We start from the raw sequence: 23,803 nt of genomic DNA on the forward strand, positions 1-23,803 counted from the left end.
TTCAATCTACATTTGTATCTTCAGCATATGCCATTGTGTCTGGCATATAGTATCTACTTACTAGTAATTAATTCAGTGTATATATACTTTAAAATTGTCCTTCCTTGGTTGTATTTTAAATTCCAATTCAAAACATATCTTTAGACCAAAACAGCCAGATAAATGAAAAGTACCATGAGAAAAATTCAAATTCAGGTTTTGAGAGTCCTCAGTAGTCAATAGTGACCACCTGTTTTATGTTGAGCCAAGGCCAGCACTGGGTCCTCAAAGAGGGTCTTAAGCATCAGTCTCCATCTGCCTCCAAAACTGGACTCCAAGCTAATCAGCATTCAGAAAGCTGGAGAAAATTAATGCCATGTCACACTTGAGACAGTGTCAAAATATATTATTATGTGAACAGTAGACACTTAAATCATGCTATATCCATATAAAAAGCCAAATTTACTCTCTCTGGATGGACTATAAATTGCAGTGAAAAGGTCTGTTATTATTGCTTTCCAAACTAAGTTATGGTGAGTATTTTTAATCTTATTTTCCATTGTAAATTATTTGTGATAATAATGAGCCAAGCATTTTAATGTTGCCTAATAACCTTATTTCTGGCCATACTTAAGACATTACCAAGTTTACAACTCTCTGTTACCCATCATTTCTTAAGTATTAATTAGCAGAGAAGTGACTCAGAGTGAACACTGTCATGGAACTAAATTAATATCTCATCCATAATGTGAAGGACATCTCAAAGGTATTGTGAATATCAGAGAGTTGACTCTGCTAGAATTATTAGCTAACGAACATTATTAAAGCTGCCATCTTAACAGTGAAAGTTCCTATTTGGTGACAGTCCACTGTGTAGAATCTGATGCTTACAGAGGATAGGGATGAGATGGTAACATGTACATATGGCTCTCTTTTTATGAAGTAGAGTTCCTACATGTCTACTGTTTCTTCTCTTTCCAAAATTTGGCCAACTCTTCTCTGTCTCTTGGTGTTTTCATTACCTTCTTTCTTTCATAGGCAACAGAGATCTATTATGAGGTGTTAAGCCTGAGATAAAGTGCCCAAGATTTTGAGGTTAGGGTTCAGGTAACTCCCTTGCTTCTGCATATAGTGGGTGAGCAGGGTTTTTTTGCCCTTGGCTCTCCATGGGCCCCAGATACACAAGTATAACTCTGCCAGCTTCCAAAATTCTTAGCATTTCCCTTACAAACGGAATCAAGGCAATAGAAGAAAAGTGTTCAGTGGTTCTCAGAGGCCTGAGATAAAACTCCCATAAGAAAGTTTTCTTTTGAATGTTATCTACTGTCCACCAGAGACCTACAGTGAAAACAAATTTCAAATAACCTAAGTATTTGAAAGCTACTAGCTCTAGTCCTCAAATGTAACCCAAATACTTACTATAACATATGTCAGGTGCCATGCCACAAACAGAAGTGTGTATAGAGAGAGTAGCAAAGGCACCACTCTCTCATTGGGATATTTGCAAACTTTACTCCCTAAACCTAGTGAACTTAGGAGTAGCTTAATTCATACCCAGGAATGAAGAATCCTTTGCTTGTTAATGTTAGAGGTTTCTTTCCAACTGTACAGCTTAGATTTAGAAGAGTAAGAAATGGAACATTACTAAATTCTTCTGCCACTAGTATTAATGGACAAAGTCATAAATGATCACTGGTGTTTGTTTAGGAGCCATCAACACAGAGGGACAAATAAGCAAAGGATAGTTATGCAAACAGGTAACTGAGAGAATATAGCAACTCAAATGAGAACCAGAGTGGGAAGTGTAGAGAAATATACCAAGTGTAATAGCAGTTTTTCCAGGATATGGAGACTCATTCCCATAGGAGTACAGCTTTGGTCCAAATCTGGGCCCTGAACTTCCATTTTGATGTGCCTGAGTTTTCTTGTTTATAAAGATGGTGGGTGTCTCTCATAGAAGCATTGTGAGGATTAAATAAGTCATTTGTTATAGAGTGTTCAGCACTCTTTTGGGCTGATAAGGCCAAGTCTAGCAGTTCGGATAGTCTGTAAACTTGTGTGCCTAGAGCTAGACACTGGACTTTTACTTGGGTGTTGGATACTCACTCAGCAAGAGAGAGCAATATTTGCCTTAGCTGCCTGATGGAAAAATAATGGAGATAATATAAATTAAAGATTCAGAATCTCAGGCTTCACCAGAACTTAACTAAAATAGTAGTCTTACACACACACACACACACACACACACACACACACACATATGCTTTGAAGTTGCTCTAGACTCACAGAAAAAGTTGCAAAAAAATGTGTAGTGAAATCCTGGATTTTGTTCATCCAGTTTCTTCTAGTGTTAACATTTTTGCCTAACTATGGTCTAGTCATCAAAACAAAGAAATTAATACAGGTACAATAATCAATTGATTATTCAGATTTTTTAAAGATTTTTCTTTCTTTCTTTCTTTCTTTATTTATTTACTTATGAGAAAGGTGTGGAGAGAGAGAGAGAGAAAGAACCAGACAACATTCTTGTACATGTGCTGCCAGGGACTGAATTCAAGACCTCATGCTTGATAGTCCAGTGCTTTATCTAGTGCGCCATCTCCCGGACCATCTGACTATTCAGATTTCACCAGATTTTTTTACTGATGTCTTTTATCTCCTCCAGGTTGCAACCTAGGATCCCTTTGCATTTATTAGTCATATCTTCATAGTGTCCTCTGTGATACTATGAATCCGTGACAATTCCTCATTCATTTTTGTAACCAAGACATAGAAAAACTTTGTAACCAAGACAAAGTAAAACTTTCATGTAGTTTTGAAGTTTGTTTTGTTTCATTTTTTATTGCCACTAGGGTTATCGTTGGGGTTTAGTGCCGGCACTATGAATTCACTGCTCCTGGTAGCCTTTTTTTTTTTTTTTACTTTTTCTTTTTCTTTATTTAGATAGAACAGAGAGGAATTGAGATGGAGGGAAGATAGAGAGGGAAAGAAAAATAGACACCTACTGACCTGCTTCACTGCTTGTGAAGCTTCCCTCCTGCAGGTGGAGAGTGGGGGCTCAAACCCAGGTCCTTGCGCTTGGTAATATGTATGCTTAACTGGGTATACCACAGCCCAGCCTTGTAGCTTTCAAACTTTTTAAAGAGTTCTAGGCATTGTTTTGTAAGACCTTCCTTGCTTTGGGCTTACCTGATATTGTCTCACGAGGAGGACAGGATTAGGTGTTGTTATTGAAGAGGATACTGCAGAAGCACTAAGTCTTTCTCCGCTTTTCATATCAAGAAGTACAAGATTCCAACATTAACATAAAAGCAGTTTTAACCTCCATCACTTGGTAATGACGGTGTCCACTGGATCTAGCCACTTTAAAGTTAGTGTTATTTTCCTTAGTCATTAATAATGTCTTAGGGGAGATGAATTCATGAAACCAACCTATTTCTTCTCCTTTCTCCATGAGTGTTGGTGCATGTCACCTGCACTCTTACTGCACTCTTTCTGCACTCTTGGTGATTTGGTGTGGTGATTTTCTATTCCAGTATTCCCTCTAGATATACTAATCATTATTATTCTATAAGTAAATGCTGCTTCCTCTCCTTCCTTTACTTGTTCATTCAGTTACTTATTGTAATCGTCATGAACTCATGGATATTTATTTTATTTTGTAGGTGTTATAATCCAATATTTCCATCGCTTATTTTGATACTCAAACATAAGGCACTTTAAAATAGTCATGCCTGGGACCCTCTCCAAATCAATTAAACCAGAATCTATGAAGGTAGAGCACAGGCGATGATATTTCTATAAGTGTGCATTAATTTTTAATTTTTCATGTTCCCCACCTGCTTCCTGTATAAAGAAATATATATCTTCCTTCACATTATCCACAAGATTTCCTTCCACACTGGTCCTTATAGTATAACGTCAGACTGTAGGTTCTTTGACTATCATGTTCCCCAATTCCCACCTGTCTCAGGTTCCCCTGGCCCCAAGCAAGAAGTTGTATGCTAAAACCCTCTCTTTTAGAGCTTCCTGAGATAGAGAATCTGATCGTATTTACTGTTTTCATTGGGGATAAGTGAAAGAATAAAAAAAAATCATGGCAGTTATTAGAACATCCAGCTTTCAGCAAAGAGCTAAAGAGACAGGACCTTAAGCAGGATCATGAGCAAAGTTCTGGTCCTACAATCACCTGAATAATTGACAAATCACCTTGTCAAGTCCCAAAAAGCATGTTTATACCTTTAGGACAGGGTTTTTATTTCATTTTATATTTTCAGTTTTTATTAGTGATTTAATATTGATTTACAGATTTACATGTCAACAGGGGTATAATTTCCATACCATTCCTACCACAAGAGTTCTGAATCCCCAATCCCTCCATTTCAAGCCACAGCAATTCTCCCAAGGTTGCAGACATGGGGTAACCATCACTTCTACAACTATCTGTCTACATTTGTACATAATAGCCCCCTTTTTCTTCCAGGTCCAGCCCCCCCCCCCCAAGCCACACATAACCTTGTTACAACACCCAAATGTCTCTCCCTTTTTCTTCCTTTCTCTGTGGGTCCTGATGGAACTGGAATTCATCGGCCTCTTAATCTCTTCCTCCTACTACTTCTCCCCCACTGGGAGTATGGATCACAATTGTTTTGGTGGTACAGAAGGTAGGAGTTCTGGCTTCTGTAATTGCTTCTCTGCTGGGCATGGGTATTGGTAGGTCGGTCTAAAACCCCAGCCTTTTTTTTTTTTTTTTATCATTCCCTAATGGAGTAGAGCCGTGGAAAGGCAAGGTTCCAAGATACATTGGCAAAGTCGTCTGCCCAGGGAAGTCAGGATGGAATCATGATAGCATCTGCATCCAAGCTTCCCTTTGGAGACTGGGACAGTAGGACAGAGTTTTAAAGTATGGAAACAGCCCCCACTTATTTGGATACCTTTTATACAATAATAACTGGCTATGTAAATTTAATTACTCCCATAGGTGATCAAAATGGAGCAAGACAAGTCTTCATTCAAAGAGATAGCCTTCCTGAATAAAGAAATTGATCCTATAGCCTCCTTTAGGAGGTTTCCAATTACCTTCTATTCCTAAGTGGGAAATCAATGTCATGATATTTTTAGAAACATAATTGTTTCTTTAGTCAGATTGATGTCAATAATAAACCCAATGCTTAACTGAATCAGATTTAAAGCCTAATTCATGCTGGAATAAAAGCTTAGCCCTAAGTATTCAGAGATAGTGTAAATTTGGCATGGTTTTCTCAATTATGCATATGAAACTGAGGAGATAGATTTGTCTCACAAGTTTCTACTTAGATTTGTTTATTCTTCTTCACAGTGGTCAGTTTCTACTTGATTTTTTCCTAGCACACATTATGTTTACTGAAAACATTCTCAGTTTTTTAAAGGAAATTCTTATTTCTAGGGTAAGGAAATAAGTAAAATCTGTAACAGCAGAAAGCAGTTTTTTTGTTTGTTTGTTTGTTTTTTACTATTGATAGGTCCAAAACAGGGATAACTGAAATGCAAACTGTTAATTCAGCACAGTATCCAACTCAGGAATGAGTTTAAATGCTTCATGACAAAAATAAATCTCTCTTCCTGGAAGAACTTTAACCTAAGAGAGAAGACAGCTCAAAGGTTTATTATTGTCAGAGCCACAAACTTGACACCCCTCTTGATAAAAGACTTCGATCCCTGACCCCAGGAAAAGTTGCTTCTCTAAAAGGCATTTGTGTATTGATTTCCTCTAAAGAAAATGCATAGGTGTCTAACAGAATGAAGATCTTTGGGGAAACGAGGTACTGTACTTGCAGTAGAACCCCAGGTCTTCAGACACTAAAAGGTACCTTATAGGAAGACAGGGAGCCCAGACTTTTTAATAGAGCAATTAAGAAGCAATGTAGAAGGCCTTAGTCTCTGCCACAGGTTGTAAGTATAGTTTAGGACAAAAAGGTTTATCTGCATGGATAATTTGACTAATAATATATACTTCAAAACAGAAGATGTGGAATTAAGTGGCTTAAAGTGGACACTTTTCAGACCAGAGTTCTCTGGGAATTAGATAGTAACTCTACAACACGCGACCCCTCCTTCCCTTCCCACATAGCTGTTGATCCTTTGTGCACTACCTTAAAGACATGAAAATAAACGAGTCAGTGTTTATTCTTTGAGGCAAGGATATAAAGGTAAAAAAAAAAAAAGTGGGGGGTAGAGAGGTAGGAGGTAACACACTGAGTTAAGTTCACACAGTGCGAAGCACAAGGACCCACCCATGCAAGGATGCCAGTTCGTGCCCCTGGCTCCCCACCTGCAGGGGGTCACTTTGCAAGTGGTAAAGCAGGTCTGCAGGTTTATCTTTCTCCCTTTCTGTCTTCCCCTCCCCTCTCAATTTCTCTCAGTTCTATCCAATAACAGCAGCAGCAACAACAACAGCAATGGAGGAAAGATGGCCTCCAAGAGCAACGGATTCATAGTGCAGGCATCAGGCCCCAGCGATAAGCCTGGAAGCAACAACAAAATAGTACTGTCAGCTGGGATTGAGTATTTGTGATTCCAGGGTTTAAAGACTCTCAGTTTGAGCATATCATCACCCCTGCTGTCTTTCTCGCATGGGCTTAAAAAAAGAATCATCAACTTTCTATATTGTGTGGAGCAATTCTCTCTAGAGGATTGCCACTTAGCTGTTAATGCCATATAAACTTCTTTAAACAATAGAAATCTGAAAACTAATGTGTTGAGCATTTGCATAGAACAAGACAAAGACCTGTCCTTGTGAATAGACCATAAGCCATTTAAGAGAATGGCTAATACTAGAAAGAAAATAAGTTTACGTGAGAACTGAAGGGTAGGAGGAGAGGGAGATGGGCACTGAGCAAGTCCTCTTTGAAGAGAATACCTTTGAGTAGATAACCAACAGAGAAGCAGTGAACTGGTGGGGAACATTTCAGCCTCAAAAGCAAAGTGCTCATTGTTGGAACAAGTTTGCAGAGTTGATGTCCAAAAAGGTCAGTGTAGTTGGAGCAAATTCTGTTTAGTTAGAAGACACTACTACAGTGGTGTCAGATCATATTGATGCCCAAAAAGGCCTTGTTCTTTCTTTTTTGTTATTAGTGACTAAATATTAATTTACAAAATTATAAGCTAACGGGGATAATTACACATTATTGCCACCACCAGGGTTCTGTATCCCCATTCCCTCCATTGGAAGCTGCAGTATTTCTCCCAACATTATAGATATGAATTGACTGTTATTTATGTAACTATCTGTCTATATTTTTATATATTTGCCCTTTTTTCCATCCTTTTTTCTCATCTTCTCTTCCTTTCTAAGGCACACCTGCACACCTATTATTACTTTCAAATGTCCTTCCTTTTTTCTTCTTCTCTCTCTGGGTCCTGATGGAGCTGGAGTTCAGAGCTCTCTGATCATCTTCTCCTCCTATCTGCTTTCCCCCTCTGAGAATATGGACCAAAATTCTTTTGAGGGGTGCAGAAGGTGTGAGTTCTGGCTTCTGTAATTGCTTCTCTGCTAGACATGGGTATTGGCAGGTTGATCCATAGCCCCCAGAAAGGCCTTGTTTTTATATAATTGGAAGCTTCTGAGGAATCAAGGCTTTGGGGTGGGGAAGAAGAATGATCCATTTTTGTTTTGTAAATATTTTTACAATTCCTTGTGGGAAATAGACTGCATGGGGGCAAAAGTAGAAATAACTATGTATTGGGTCTCACTAATAAGCAGTTTCCAAGACCCAAATACCTACGTATCCTATATCACACTTCTAATCTCCTTTTGATAATGATGGTCACTGTATTTATTCTAGAATCTCAACACTTCCTCACTTGCGTAGTGCTTGACCCCCCAGGAAATTGCTGAAATTCATTTAACTTGAAAATATAATCAGTGTTTTTTTCAGTTTATTTAGAGAAATCTTACGTCAAACAAGAAAAAAAAAATGTTCACTTATCTCATTATCCTCCTACAGGGATCCAAACCACCCTTCAGTACCTTATCACTATTATGAACCATATGGGCCTGATGAATGTACAATGTACCTCTCCCATGAGCGTGGACGAAAGGGAAGTCACCACCGCTTCATCACAGAGAAACGAGTCTTTAAGAACTGGGCACGGACATTCAATATTCACTTTTTTCAACCAGACTGGAAGCCAGAATCACTTTCTGTGAATCATCCTGAGACTAAGCCTGTGTTCTGAGGATTAAGTATGACAGACGAAAATCCCAAGTGCTCACTGTATCAGGCACTGTGGCACTGAACTTCCTAACCCACCAGACACAAGATGAACTGGTAGGAAAGATTATGTTCAACAAGTACCATGTACCATGTACAGATGCCGATGAAGCATGACTACAAAGCAGTGTAGTTGGTTTGTAAGGGAAAATTCCAGAATTAATAAATTACCATGAGTGTTGTCCCTTTCAAAAGGGATTATTTTAGGAGCTGAACATCCATTTCAATGATGCTGCCATGGCTAAAGACATTTTGGACCTCTTTAAATATTTCCTTTAAGACTGATATATGAACAATTCAACAATATTCGTTTATAGAAATGCCAAGTCAGAAACCATTTTTCTATCAACTTGTATCCTAACTTGATCTATAACCTTGGTCATCTGTTGGATTCTGTATGTGTGATTTGTAAAAAGCTGCCTGAAAGTATGAACATGAATTCTGAAGAGCACATCACCACTGACTTTCATAAAGTAATTACCCAATATTTCTTTATTGAGAGTTTTTTAATGTATACTAGGCCAGTATTTTTGTAGATGATGTGGAAATTTATCCTTCCTACTTCTTTAATCCTGAGTGATGGTTGAAAAAAACCTAGAATCAAGAATGCTTATTGTTAGCATGAAATTAGTATTTGACTTGGAAACGTTGTGTTGCATTTTTTGAACCCTTGGGTTTCAAGAATAACTATGACATTTTTTAATATGCAGAAATGCTAATTGACAACATTTAAAAACCCAAAACTGTACTATTAAAACAAAGAGATACTTACAGTAGAAACAGAAGGATAGTTTTCTTTACTAGTAATCGATAAAGGTTACATCACATAATCCCTGATTTCCCCTTCTGCAGAATGATGTCTCTGTACCAGAAAGCCTCTTAAATTTCATTCCAAATCTAGAATTCTGTGAGTCTTTCATTGACACATTGGGAAGTTTTGTATTTAAGATGATGGAGTTTCCACCTGTAGCAGGTGTTTTATTTTAGAATTTTTTATTTTTTCCCTACCTGCCTTCCTATTGTGGTTATAAATATGCCTGTCTCCTTTTATTAAATTTATTCCCAACCTTTCTAGAGAGAGGAAGGGAGAGAGAAAAAAATTGCCCAGTGTTGCAGGCTGCAAGAGGAAGGAATTTTTGCCTTTGTGTGGTCTGTGAGGAACAGAGAATGCAAGAGTTCCCATCATGCAACTCATTTATCCTATGAACTATTCAGATTCATTCACTGCAGCTTTTACATTATATTCACTGTCATTTCATCGGGAAGAATCTGAAGGGCTTCGTGTATTCAGATCCAAGAACTGCCAGTATGAAAGGTTTTCATATAAACAACTAATATTGGTCAAAAATAGTCTTTTAGAAAATAAACCAGAGTTTTCTTTACACACAGATTAGGAGGCATTAGTTTCTGTAATGAAAAAAATTGAATAGCAAATATTACTTATGTACACTGACACTGTTTTGTATTAGACGAACTGAGTTGTGATTACAGATTTCACACATTACCATCTCCCCTGTCCTCAATACCGAGATTCCATTTTCTTAAACTAACTTTTATTATTAATTATAAGGAGTATTGTTGTTAAAATGTAAACACAGACCAGATAGTTATGTAGTGAAAACAAAATTAGTATTATTATGATTTGACTTGAGCTGCTAAAAGTCAGTACAACTGAAATATCTATCTATTTAAAACATACTGGTATAAGTTATTTAAAATGTCTCATAGAGGGGGTCAGGCAGTAGCGCAGTGAGTTAAGCAGAAGTGGCACAAAGCGCAAGGACGGACTTAAAGATCCAGGTTCGAACCCCCAGCTCCCCACCTGTGGGGGAGTCATCTCATGGTGAAGCAAGTCTGCAGGTGTCTATCTTTCTCTCCTCCTGTCTTCCTCTCCTCTCTCGATTTCTCTCTGTCCTATCTAACAATGAACAACATCAACAACAACAATAATAACCACAACAAGGGCAACAAAAGGGGGAAAAAATGTCTCATGGCTTTTAACAAGCCTATAGGATTTTATTCTAGTGAATTCTGACTCTGAACTCATAACATTTTATGAAAACATTAAAAAGCATAAATTTTATACAATCTATTTAAACTTATCATTACTTGAAGATATTTTGTTGCTCAGGTGTTCTTTGCTCCTTTCATTGTTACTGAAATAGGAAAATCATACTTTGGACATACAATTACATAACAATATTACCTAATTTATTTTTTCAAATAATTCTCTTATTTTGAGGTAGTAAGGCTTTTTGTTGTTTCTCTGTGAGTTTTTGTTTGTTTGCTTGTTTTTGGTTTTTTGTCATCAACAGGGCTTCACTGCTCTGAGATGACTTCCTTAGATAGGAATAGAGAGGCAAAGACAGAGAGAAAGATACCACAGCACCAAATTTTCCTCAAATGTGGTGAGGGCTAGGCTTGAACTTATATTATGCTCATGGCAAATCTTCCCAGTCAACTTTTTTTTTCTGACCCAGCTTCTTTGTCTTGTTAAAAAGGTTGACTATGTGATAACACCACCTTTTTTTTTGTGGCATCTCCCTTTCAAATACTCAAAAATAAAAATAGAATAGAATACTAAAACTCCTGGCTTCACTTGAAATACTTTAAATCTACATGTAGCTAGAAAACATGAGTTTGTCTTTTTTAAAGCCTTATAAATAAGCATCAGAAATCTTCACACAGACAATGTTTTTACTAGAATGTTTAAAGAAAACATTTAGACTTCTCATAGATTGTGCTGATGGACTGGTTGTGGGCAATTGAATTCTTATACCACCAGTATCATTTTATGACCGACAGTCTTAACACCCTTCAACACCACTAAACATCAACTCTGATATAAAAGATGACTACAAAACCATGTTTGAATCCCAGGTCATACACATTATGTTACATACCTTTCCTTCTCTTCCCAGCTGTGTCATCAACTTCCTCCCAGCTTTAACCCACAGTTAATGCAAAGCCACAGCTGGCTGATCCATGGTATCTGTTATTTCAATGCAAGAACATTTGGTAGAGACCATTACAACAGATAGCCATTACGGGTAAAGATACAGGAATTCACAAACAAAATCAATCACTTCAAATGGTCCATAAAAGGAGGAATCTCACATTTAATATTCCACAGTAAATATTCACCCAAGAAAGCATACATTAAAAGAACATTAGGTGGTAAATATTCAGTGTACTGCGTGGGAACTTCACTGTGTGATTTCCATTATGGTTAATGGGTGCTTGGGAGCTAAGTCCCTGTGCTTCACTCACCCTGGTATGTGTTCCCAAGGGCTAGACACAAAACCGGAGCAATTCAGGAAATGCCAAGGTCCTAAGATTTCAGAGTTAGTTTTTCTTCAAAAAAGTAAATGAAAGCAAAACACAAAGTATTATAGCTAAAAGAAATGTGTGGGCAGTCTCTTCAAATCCCTTGGTTACTACTGGACGTGTGCTTCAGATCCCAAACAATACCTCTCCAGACCTTTGCTTTCTGAAGTTCTGTTACTGACATGTTTGTGTTACATTAAAATGGAAGGATAGGGCTTCATAAAAATGAACAAACTTTCCTTAAAGATCAAAATAATTTGGAAGGTAAATGAATGCTAAGTAAAAAGTGGAAGGAAAAAGCTGATGTTTTGTTAGGACTAAGACAGTGTTATTTTTGTGCATGTTACATATTAAATGGTGGACCAAATATCTGTCCTTAAGTAGGAATGACCTCATTGTAGAAACATTCCCTAAGTTTCAGTAGGGTAATGATTCAGATTGTTAAATAGACCTAGTTTGATAAACAAACAAACAAACAAACAAAAAAAGGCCTATTTTTCTTTCTGTGTTGTGTTAGGAAGGTAATGTGAATACATGTGTCATAACTGAACAAACCATCCTCACTCCTTCCTTCATGAACTTCAGTCTACATTTTGCTCTCATTCTCTCTTAGTTGTTTCCTTTTGTCTCCAGTGTGCTCTTAATCCATCAGTCTTTTGAGGGGTTGTTAAGGTCTTCCTTGTAAGTTTTCAGACTTACAGACCAGCCTTGGCAACAGATTTGGGGTAAGTCCTGCCAGAACAAAGATGATAGTAGGTGGAAGGATTACACTGAGCTATTAGACAAGTATCATCCTGGAGTCCTGGAGCCTCTGTAGAAGGAGCAGGGAGGAGTTCCAAGACATGGACTTCCAGTTTAAATCCAGGTCAGTCCTACGCAAACTAAAAGAGAACCTGGGCAAAAGACCACCTCACCAAGAATAATAATACTACTAAGATCCTGGAGTGGGATGGACTTAGGGTGAACCAATGGCCCAGGTTTTAGCACATCACAAAAGATGGTTTGAAAAAAGATAAGTGTGTCTACAAGGCTTAAAAATAAGCAGGTGTAAACCCTTTATTCCAGCTCACTCATCATCACCTACTCAGGGTATAGAGCCACCTTAGAAATACAAACAAACAAATGAACAAAATGGCTGCAATCTTGTTTGTGTATACACAGTGCCCTACTATTATATGCTACCTTAGATTGTTTCTTGTCTTTTTTTATGTATGTGTCTAATTAGATTGTAAGCCCTTTGAAAGCAGGGACTGTTCCTCTTTTGTCTTTGTAGCCCCGTGTCTAGTACAGTGCCTTGCACACAATAGGCACTCAATAAATGTCTGTTGTTGATAACTTCTAAATGTTGACCTATTGGATTGTTAACTGATAAAGTAGTCTTCCATTTAAGAAGTACAGGGTGAGGAATAGGTAATGATGAAAGAGTTAAATTTTAAATGAGTAGGTCCTTAAACCTATAATGTTTATTTACTTATTTATTTTTTATCATTTCTATTGGGGTTTAATGGTACACCTGAGTACAATTTCTCATATCCCCGTGAAAGGTCTCTGTACAACACTTTGACCCCCAGCTTCAAACCTATAATAGATTCATGCTAGATTTGGGTAGGATAATATTGCAGAATTCATTAGATTTGCTAATATTGATTGCACTAAACATGTAGATGAAATGAAGTTCCACAGACTATGTGGTTTTGCTGTTAGTGAGATGCTCCTAACACAGATTGAATTTATTTTTGACAAATTATATCTCATGCACAGAAAGATGAAAAATGAACAAAGGCTCTGACTTCTGTTGTTGAACTGAAAATAGTGACTAAAATAAGATGAGTTGTAGCCTGCCTTAAATTTGACAGTTTTCCTAAAACTGCTGGCAGTCCAGCAGTGAGTGATGGAGGACCTATAAGAATTCAGTATAGAAAGGGCTGCCAAGGGAGTTGGGCGCAGCGCAGCGGGTTAAGCGCAGTTCGCTGGAAGCGCAAGGACCGGTGTAAGGATCCCGGTTCGAGCCCCCAGCTCCCCACCTGCAGGGGAGTCACTTCAAAATTGGTGGAGCAGATCTGTAGGTGTCTGTCTTTTTCTCCCACTCTCTGTCTTCCCTCCTTTCTCCATTTCTCTCTATCCTATTCAACTGTAAGGATATTGTGGGGATGTGGTGGAGCCTAGCAAAGCTTGATATGAGAGGTGAGTTCGACCTGTTAGTCTCTCTCTACGGAGGGGTTGAGCAAAAGGGGGGATACAGGAACCTCAGAAGGTTGCCTGCCATATCAGACTTCCCTGCCTCACAAACACATCTTCCTGCCTCCAGGAGCCAGCATTCCTTAAAACATTAAGCCTACTCCACCCTACATTCCTTTTATTATCTACATATCAATTTTCTGCTTTGTCTTACAAATGACTAAAGGTCTCCTTTCTAATTCCCTGGAGGGGGGTAATTGCTAATCCTACCAATTGAACCCCTAGCAACAGCTTCTGGGGAGGTCCATACCATTCCCAGCCCCTTTTGCCTTCCTCCACCCCTTTCCTTATCATGTATGGTATTGTCAAGCACTTGCATTTCTGGCTTGTCTCTTCCATGTTCCGACCTGGAGGAGCATGCGTGCAGATCAGGAGGTAGAAGCGGGCCATTGCGGTCTGTGACACGTGGCTTAACCAGGTATGCTACCATGACTCTGGGGCACTCAAATGAATAAAGATTTGAATTGCCTTGCCACCACGAGCTTGGTTCCTGGGTCATCTCACTTGTGTTGCTAGCCTGACAAATGATGACATCAATAACAATAATATAACAAGGGCAACAAAAAGGAATAAGTAAATAAATAAATACAAAAATATCAAAGAAAGAAAGAAAGAAAGGAAGGAAGGAAGGAAGGAAGGAAGGAAGGAAGGAAGGAAGGAAGGAAGGAAGGGCTGCCAAGGTAGCTCACCTGGAAAGGTGACTGCTTTCCTATCCTGAGACACAGGTTAGAACCCAGCCTCCCACACTTGGAGAAGTCTTGATATTATGGCTTCTTTCTTCCTCTGTCTCTCTGTCTCCATCTCACTTTCTCTCTGAAAAAGTAAGCCAGAAATGGAACAAAAAAGAAGATAGACTTACCTTAAAAACAATTTTGCCTCTACAAAGAAGATTTACAATGGTTTCATCTCTACCAGAATATGAAAGGGAAGGAGAATTCTTGGGAAAAGGTGTCTGGTGGAGTGAACCACCTGGCTAGCATCTTAAAAGGTGCCATACTGCCTCTTAGCTCCAGAAAAGGGCAAGATGGCAAAAAACCAGTAAAGGTGAGTTGGCTGCTACTGGGACTGGAATGTTCTTGGCCTTGTGGATGGACTAGAATTCATTTCTTTCATCGTCTTCTTTCCCACATACTTATTTGTGTGCTTTGGCCTTCATTTTTAAAGTGCAACAAGGGACTAAAAGATACTGCATTAAACAGAAAAATGAATGAATGGATATGGTTATACATTTCCCCACATTTTCAAGATTACTATAATCATAAAATATATTTACAAGACATTGAAAAAGACATACCAGTAAGAGTTCAAACATATCCTAGCAAGTATAAGTCTATCACATCTCATGTCTAGCTGCACTTAAAGGACTGTCTTTGCTCAGTTTATAAATCATCTTAAGGTTAACATCTTTAATTCTTTAACATGTCATGAGTTCTTTCATTTCAAAACCAAATAAAATTAATCTATGTGAGTGAATCAAAGTTTTACAGTAATATCAATATTTCCTCTACTGGATGGTTTACTGGGTCATCTACACAATGGCATCACCCTCTATATATGTTATTTTGCAATAATCTTATTATTGTACAAATAAGTAAACCAAGACTAAGTGAGGTTGTGTAACTGGCTCCCAGGGTGAGGATGATGATGAGAGTGGGCATAAGGCTTGGCATACAGCCAAGGATGCTTCTGAGAGATTTACATAAATGCATGCATTTAATCCTCACAATGTCAATAAATAGAAGTCATTTCTTTTTTTATTTTTTAAAAATTATTTATTTTATATTTTTTATTGGCTAGAGACAGAGAGAAATTGAGAGAAAGGGAAGATAGAGAGGAAGAGAGACAGAGAGACATCTGCAGACCTGCTTCACCACCTGTGAAGCGACTCCCCTGCAGGTGGGGAGCCCGGGGCTCGAACCAGGATTCTAACCAGTCCTTGTGCTTTGCACCACATGCGCTTAACCCGCTGTGCTACCACCTGACTCCCAATATAAGTCATTTCTATTGTTTCTTCTTAGAGCTGTAAAAACTAAAGCATTGGGCATTTCAACAATTTCCACAAGATCATGGAGCTTATTAGCCAGCTTAGAAATCCAGTTAGAGATCACGCATTCTCTCTCTGAAGTCCCTGCCCTCAGTCAACATGTACTTACTAGCAGACATTTAAACCTATAGAAAATTTTTTTATTAGAATATTTATAACACTGTTTTATAAAATGTTCATACTACATATAAGAGTCATAGCAAGTGATACGTAAATTATGATGTAAACAGAAAATATTACTGTTGCCCTTGAAGCTGTTTATTCTAATGGGCCTCATGTCAATTTTAGCATTTTTCTTCTTTCCTTTATAAATAGTTTTACTACATATTGATGTATTAGTAAATCACCTCTTGCTCAGTTTTATTTTATTTTGTTTTTATTTTTATTTTGCTTCCAGGGTTATTGCTGGGGTGTGGAGCAGCACTACAAATCTGCTGTGCTCAGCAGCCATTTTTCCTTTTTTTTTTTTTCTATTGGCTAAGCCAGAGAGAAATTGAGAGGGGAGAGGGAAACAGGGAGAGAGAAAGATAGACACCTGCAGATAACTTAAGCACTCTGAAGCACTCCCCCTGAGGAGCAAGGGACTGGAACTTGGATCCTTGAGCAACCCCTTGTGTTTAGTACTATGTGTCCTTAGTCATGTGCCACCACCCAGCCCTCCCACGCCCCCTGTTCAGTTTTACTTATTTATAAGCATCATAAGATTGTTGTAGCATTGTGTATGGCCTTCCAAAATTTGTTTTCCCCTCCTAGATCTACACATTTGATTTGTAAGTAGCTCTAATTTCATAATTATACAATACCATTATGTGAATGTACCAGAGGATGATGAGGATGCTTGCGTGGTTAATAAAGGTTATAGTACAGCTATTGGCAAATGAATACAATTTCTCATTTCACCAAGACAGGTGTCAGCAAAACACTCTGACTCCCAAATTAGGTTCATCATGTAAACCAGGATCTAAACACTTCCCTTCCCCATGTCTGCCTTCCCCAGAGCATTTTGCTCTGGTGCAATACACCAAACCAGACCAAGTTTTACTTTGTCTCCCCTTTCTTTTCTTGTTTCTTAAGTCCCGACCATGAGAGAAATCATTCCATGTTCATCCTTCTCTTTCTGGCTTATCTCACTTAACATGATTCCTTCAAGCTCCATCTACGAAGTCTGGGTTTTCAGGATATTGCTAATATCTGCAATGATTTTTTTATAAAAACTTCTGGAGAGTTCTTTTAATACATGTGTACAAAAGAATTGTACAGGATGCATAATATGAATAAAATTATTGGATTACAGAGTAAAAATGTCCACTTGTGCAAAATATTGCCAGATTGTTTTCCAAAGGGGTTGGACATTTTAGACTTCTTTTTAAAAATTAATTATTTATTTATTGGATAGAGACAGCCAGAAATTGAGAGGGAAAGGGGGTGACAGAGAGGAAGAGAGAAAGAGAGACACCTGCAGCCCTGCTTCACCACTTGCAAAGCTCTCCCCCTGCAGGTGGGGACCGGGGGCCCGAACCCGGGTCCTTGAGCACTGTAACATGTGCGCTCACCTAGGTGCACCACCACCTGGCCCCAAGACATTTTAGACTTCTAACAGTTGTCTATACCCTTGCTAACACTTCACTTACTATTTTCAGAATAAAAATTGTGGCCCATCTGGTATATGTAAATTTTATCTCATTACAATCTGAAATTGCATTTTCTTGGCTTCTTATGAAACTTAGCATTATTTCTTCTCCATTAATACTACCTCATCTATTAAATGGCTATTTGCTTTACTGTGTTCATAAATGACTGCTTCACTTTTTTTTCTCAAGGAGAATTCTTTTTATATGCTAGGTACTAGCTTTTTTCATTACATGTGTTAAAAATATTGTTTTCAATATTTGTCTAGGGTTCCTTTAGATAGAGGTCTTAATTTCAAAATCATCATGTTTTCTATCTTAAATGATTGGAGGTTTTAATGCCTCATTTTAAAATCTCATTTGTCTTGTTCAATAATTGCTTTCTTCTTTTTGTCCTTTAAAATTTTAATTTTTGTATTTCATGTGGCAGTAAGGGATTAAGTTTTTGTACAGAGTGGTAGAAATCACCTTTCTTCCATATATATGGGGGTGCATTTATTTCTCTGTATTCTGTTCCATTCTAAGCAAACTGTCTATCCTTAGAATGGTATCATATAGTATTAATCACCACAGCTTTATAAAGTGTGGTATTTTGTAGGACAATTCCCTTCTTTGTCTTACTTTTCCTGAAGAATAATTTGCTCATCCTTAAAACAGTTAAGTCATTACTCTGGTAACCATTTAATTCAATGAAATTATTGAAACTCTGATATTTTAGTCTTCTCCACTGGAAAACTACTATTTTTTTCCCTTTTTTATGTAGATCTAGAACTTTCACAGTATGGAAAATCCATTTATTTTCCTCCATTTATTCAGTTATACTCTTAAATACATAGAATGTCACAAAATTTGTAGGTAAAATGTGCTCCATATTATGTTAATTTTATAAAATATTTGAGACTTGTTTACATAATGCATTATCAAATTGCATAGGTGTTCCATGTGTACTTGAGAGATTGTGTTTTTTAAATTTTGGTGGTTTAAATTTCTAATTATATCTACTAAATCAAGCTCGCTAGTTGAATTGTTCAAATTTTATAGTCTTACTAATCTTAGTCTGCATGGGTCAGATAGTAATAGAGAAGAGCTTTTTATTTCTGTTTGTTTTGTTTTGTTTACCAAACTACTGATCAGCTCTGGTGTATGGTGGTACTGAGGACTGAACCTGGGACTTTAGAGTCTCACGCATGAAAGTCTTTTTTTGCATAACCATTATGCTATTCCCCCTACTTTGTATTTGTTTGAGAAACATTTTGAAATTACCCAGTATCATATTAAATTTTCTTTTGTAAGTCTACATGTGTGTACTCTACTGGTGAACACCCTTGTTCGTTTTGTATAGCCAGGGAAAGAGCTAAAGGCCTCTTGTACATATGATTCTTCTTTGGTCTCCCTGGTCCAATTTTTTTAAATTCTTTTAATATTATATTTATATATTATTAGATAGAGACAGAGAGAAATTGAGAGAGGAGGAGGAGATGGAGAGAGAGAGACGCCTGCAGCCCTGTTTCACCACTTGTGAAGCTTTCCCCCTTCAGGTGGGGACCAGGGACTTGAACTTGGATCCTTGCACACTGTAATGCGAGTGCTTAACTAACTGCACCACTGCCTGGCCTCTAAATATATTTATATATTGAGAGTAAGAAAGGAAAGAGACAGAAACAATGGGAAATGGGGGGGGGAGAGGGAGAGGGAGAGGAAGAGGAATCACTTCTGTTCCATACAGAGAGTTTTTTTTGTTGTTATTCATGGTGCTTCCATATGGTATTGGGGGTCAGATCCAAGGCCTCATGCATGATAATCCATATTCTTAACTATCTTTCAACTCTAGACATGTGTTTTTTAAAAATTATTATTCTTTTACTTAAAGTCTTTCATGTCTTTGTATTTTAGGTATTTCTCAGATAAAACATCTTCTTTCTCAAGCCTGATGATCTTAGTAGTTTATTACAGTTGAGTTCATTTCCAGTTTCAGTGCATTCATGCCATAGTTAAACTTGAGACTATAGCCTTCCTTTCCATTTGCCAATTTGCACTCACCCTTCTTTTTCTAAATTTTTCTTTCCTTTATTGTTTTCAACCTAGCTGATTGTAATTATTTCACTTTAATTTTCTGTTAGTTTGAAAGTTATATACTTCTGTTAATGTCATTCAACACACATTTTATAATACAGTGTACAAGACAACTTAGTAAACTTTATGTTTAATCAATAATATAGATTTTCTCTCCCTGCCTGAATAATTAAGGACCTCCAAACCATCTGATTCTCAATAATAAACTTCTTCCATACAATCTATTTACATTCAATGCCACACATTAGAAATTATTTTTTTATTTTGCATATAACACATACTATTTTTAAAGTTTTTATTAACAAAATAGTCACCATTAATTATTATTTATAAAATATAAAATAGATATTTGCCTAAATCTATGCTATTTACTCATTTCTTTGCTCTATATTCATTTCTGCACTCATTCATTTTCTGCATTCATTTCATTTAAAAGCTCCATTGATAAAGATTTATTTGTAGAGAAACTATCATGTTTGTATAGTTGAAAGTATTTTTATGGGAGTCGGGTTAAGCGCACATGGCGTGAAGCACAAGGACCAGCATAAGGATTCCGGTTCAAGCCCTTGGCTCCCCACCTTCAGGGGAATTGCTTCACAGGCGGTGAAGCAGGTCTGCAGGTGTCTATCTTTCTTTCCCCCTCTCTGTCTTCCCCTTCTCTCTCCATTTCACTCTGTCCTATCTAACAATGACATCAACAAAACAACAATAATAACTACAACAATAAAAAAAAAACAAGGGCAACAAAAGGGAAAAATAAATAAATATAAAAAAAGAAAGTATTTCTTTTTCATCCCCTTTTTTCGGGGTACATAATTACAGGTTAAATTTCTTCTCTTCAAAGACACAGTTCAACTCTCTCCTGTTGTATGTTACTGTTGAGAATAATTCTGTTGTCCATTATTTCTGAGTATAATCTCAGGATGCTTATATGACTTTCTTTCTGTCTTTGGGGTCCAGAAGTTCTTAAAATATGTCTAAAATGTGTTTTCTTTATTTACTAAGCTTGCATTATTTCCTATCTCTCTATATGGATAGTTACAACAAGTTTTAAAAATTTATGATAGTCATTCTTCTGTCATCTATTGCCTTTCCTTTATCTAGACTCAGGTTACATGAATAATAAATCCATCTTTCCTTCTTATTCTTTATCACTTTTTGTACTCTTTACCCCATGCCATTCTATACCACCATCAAGATAAAGTCATCATTTCTACTCCCCAATTTGTTATTTTTATCTTATCTTGTCTAATATGTAATTTAATACAGCCCAGCACAGACCTTCTAATTAAAAGTCATGTCTTCTGGCCCTAACCCATATTTCTATTCATATACTTTTAGGGGAACATTCCTTACTATGTGTGTATATCATCTAAACAAAATCACAAAATACCCTCCAAGGAATATGTTAGTATAAAAAAGAGTCAACAGATATAACAAATGAGACTTTAACTTTTGGATTACTTATGAGTCACAAAATGTAGATTATATGAAAAAAATTTTAATTTCAAACTGGATTTCAAATGGACAGCTTCTCCTAGGACTAACTATAATACTTAATAGCATCTTCCTGTAATCAAGTGTACCAAGTTATATCAACCCTAGGGGGGAAATGCTTAGCCTAAATATAGAACTCAACATTTATCTATGTTCAATTTAATCATATTGGTGTCAGTCTGTCAAAATAATTTTAATTTTGTCATCCCGCATACATCTAAGCTCTTATTGTTTGTGCCAAGTATAAAATTGCTGTTATTCAGAAGGTGGTTTTGCAGCTAAGGCTTCCTTGTAGGATAAACAAAAGCTGTTAATTTGCATAGTACTGATCTAACTTGGGGTCGGGCGGCGCACCTGGTTGAGCACACATGTTGCAAAGCTCAAGGCCCAAGTTTGAACCCCCAGTGCCCACCTTCACGGGGGAAAGCTCTGCAAGTGGGGAAACACTGCTGCAGGAGTCTTTCTGTTTTACCCTTCCATCTTGATTTCTGGCTGTCTCTATCCAATGAATAAAGATATTAAAAAAAAAAAAACTGATCTAACTGGTGCTTGTTACTTGGATCCAGTGCATATTTTACCACTTCTTTACAAGGGTGCAGTGAAAGCTCTTTACAGATATGTTTCTAAAATACCAAAACTCTCTATTCGTATTATCACCCTGGCTTGTCACCAACCTAAAAAAGAAAATCAGGTTGTCACCTAGCGGCTACTGTATTCCCTCTCTGAAGTAATTGCTCCAAATACGGAATTTTCTTTTTTTTAATATTTATTTATTTATTCCCTTTTGTTACCCTTGTTGTTTTTATTGTTGTAGTAATTACTGATGTCATCGTTGTTGGATAGGACAGAGAGAAATGGAGAGAGGAAGGGAAGACAGAGAGGAGGAGAGAAAGATAGACACCTACAGACCTGCTTCACCGCCTGTGAAGCGACTCCCCTGCAGGTGAGGAGCTGGGGGCTCAAACTGGGATCCTTATGCCGGTCCTTGTGCTTTGCGCCACGTGTGCTTAACCCGCTGCGCCACCGCCTGACTCCCAATATGGAATTTTCAAAGCTACTCTACTGTGATTCCTAGCTCGTATTTAGTGTGCCTGCTCCATGCAGACTCTTTTCCATGATGACACAGTCCCAAGAAGGGCAGAGAGGTGCTCTGAAATGACCTAAAAGGGACTACATATTTCTACACATACATCTACCTAGATGCTTACTGCTATTGAAAACCATTGATCTGATGCCCACCTGAGGCAATTCTGTAATAAAAATGCAAAGAAATAGAAAAAAAATGGGAAGAGGATAAGATCAGAATATGCACCCGAGAAGAGAGACAAAAAGCCAACAGACATATGAAAAAAAAATCCTCTAAGTCATTGATTATCAGAGAAATGCAAATAAAGACAAAAGTGAGATACCACTGTAAGACTGTCATACATCAGAAAGGACAGTAACAATAAATGCTGGAGAGGTTGTGGGGCAAAAGAACCTCCTGCACTGTTGGTGGGAATGTCAATTGGTCCAACCCATGTGGAGAACAATCTGGAGAATTCTTAGAAGGCTAGAAATGGACCTATCCTATGACCCTGCAATTCCTCTCCTCGGGATATATCCTAAGAAATCAAGCATATCCACTCAAAAGATCTGTCTATACCTACGTTCATGGCAGCACAATTTGTAATAGCCAAAACCCAGAAGCAACGTAGGTGTCCAACAACAGGTGAGTGGTTGAGAAAGTTGTGATATATATATAGTATAGATTACTACTCTACTATGAAAATAATGAATTCACCTTCCTCACCTCATCCAATGCTTATGCATGGCGCCAGGGAAGGCTATGGACTGGTCAGCTCAGACAGGCTGTCGTCCTCTTTTCATGCTTCAAGGTTTTTAGTTAACATGGAGATGGAACACAGGATCTTTTGAAAAAAGCAACAACATTCTGAAATATTTAGTTTGACATTTCACGTGTTGCTTTGCAAATAACTTGGCCATCAGAACCAAAGTCACAGAGACAGTCTACTGGACTTGGTGGCTGCTTGAATACCTCAAGAATTACAATAACAAAAGTAGTTTTACTCTTGAAAAGCAGGAAGTCTGCTTTTTAAAATTTGCTTGCGTTTCTCATGTCTCGTGTTTTAAATTGCTTATCTCTTGTCTATATTTAGCCTTTAGAGAACGTTAAGTTCTTTTGACTAGCTTTTTCTTTCAAATAAATTGTTTCAGTTACCTGGCTTACATGTTCCAGTTTACGTAAGTTTTCTCACCATTGTTTTCACTTTAAAATGATTTTGTTTCATTTTTCTACTATAATTGTATTCACAGCTATATCCTTGAGATGCAAAGATTTTAAGTAAAAAATGTACTTTTCTATTTACTAATGAGAGAAGCAGGGTGCCACTTTGATATACAAGGTGCCAGAGATTGAATTTATGTTTGCAAGTTTACCTCCCTAGTTATTAAACTTTCTTTTTTCTTTCTTTCTTTTTTTTTCCTTTAGGATTATTGTTGGGGCTCAGTGACACCACTACAAACCCACTGCTCCTGCTGGCCATTTTTAAATTTTTTTAAATTAGATTGGGCAGAGAGAAATTGAGAGAGGAAGGGAGATAAAGAGGGATAGCGAAAGACACCTGCAGACCTGCTTCACCACTTGTGAAGTGTCTTCCCTGTATGTAGGGAGCAGCAGCTCGAAACCTGATCCTTGTGCACCTGCTTGTACTTCATATCAGGTGTCCCATTGCCTGGACTCCCTTAACTTCTGATTTTAACTC

The 23,803-nt window shown here is 37.5% G+C and overlaps 1 protein-coding gene across 1 annotated transcript in view; it reads left to right on the forward strand.

Annotated features, from left to right (window-relative positions):
* ST6GALNAC5 (ST6 N-acetylgalactosaminide alpha-2,6-sialyltransferase 5) overlaps positions 1–8,716 on the forward strand; it is a 248,155-nt gene extending 239,439 nt beyond the window's left edge. Inside the window, exon 5 of the mRNA XM_060202191.1 lies at positions 7,965–8,716. Within this exon, the coding sequence (XP_060058174.1) occupies positions 7,965–8,196 (232 nt within the window). The 3' untranslated portion in view covers positions 8,197–8,716. The remainder of the gene's footprint in view (positions 1–7,964) is intronic.
* The last annotated feature ends 15,087 nt before the right edge of the window (positions 8,717–23,803 follow it).

This window comes from Erinaceus europaeus, chromosome 11 (genome assembly GCF_950295315.1).
Source record: "Erinaceus europaeus chromosome 11, mEriEur2.1, whole genome shotgun sequence".
In the NCBI taxonomy this organism is placed as follows: domain Eukaryota; kingdom Metazoa; phylum Chordata; class Mammalia; order Eulipotyphla; family Erinaceidae; genus Erinaceus; species Erinaceus europaeus.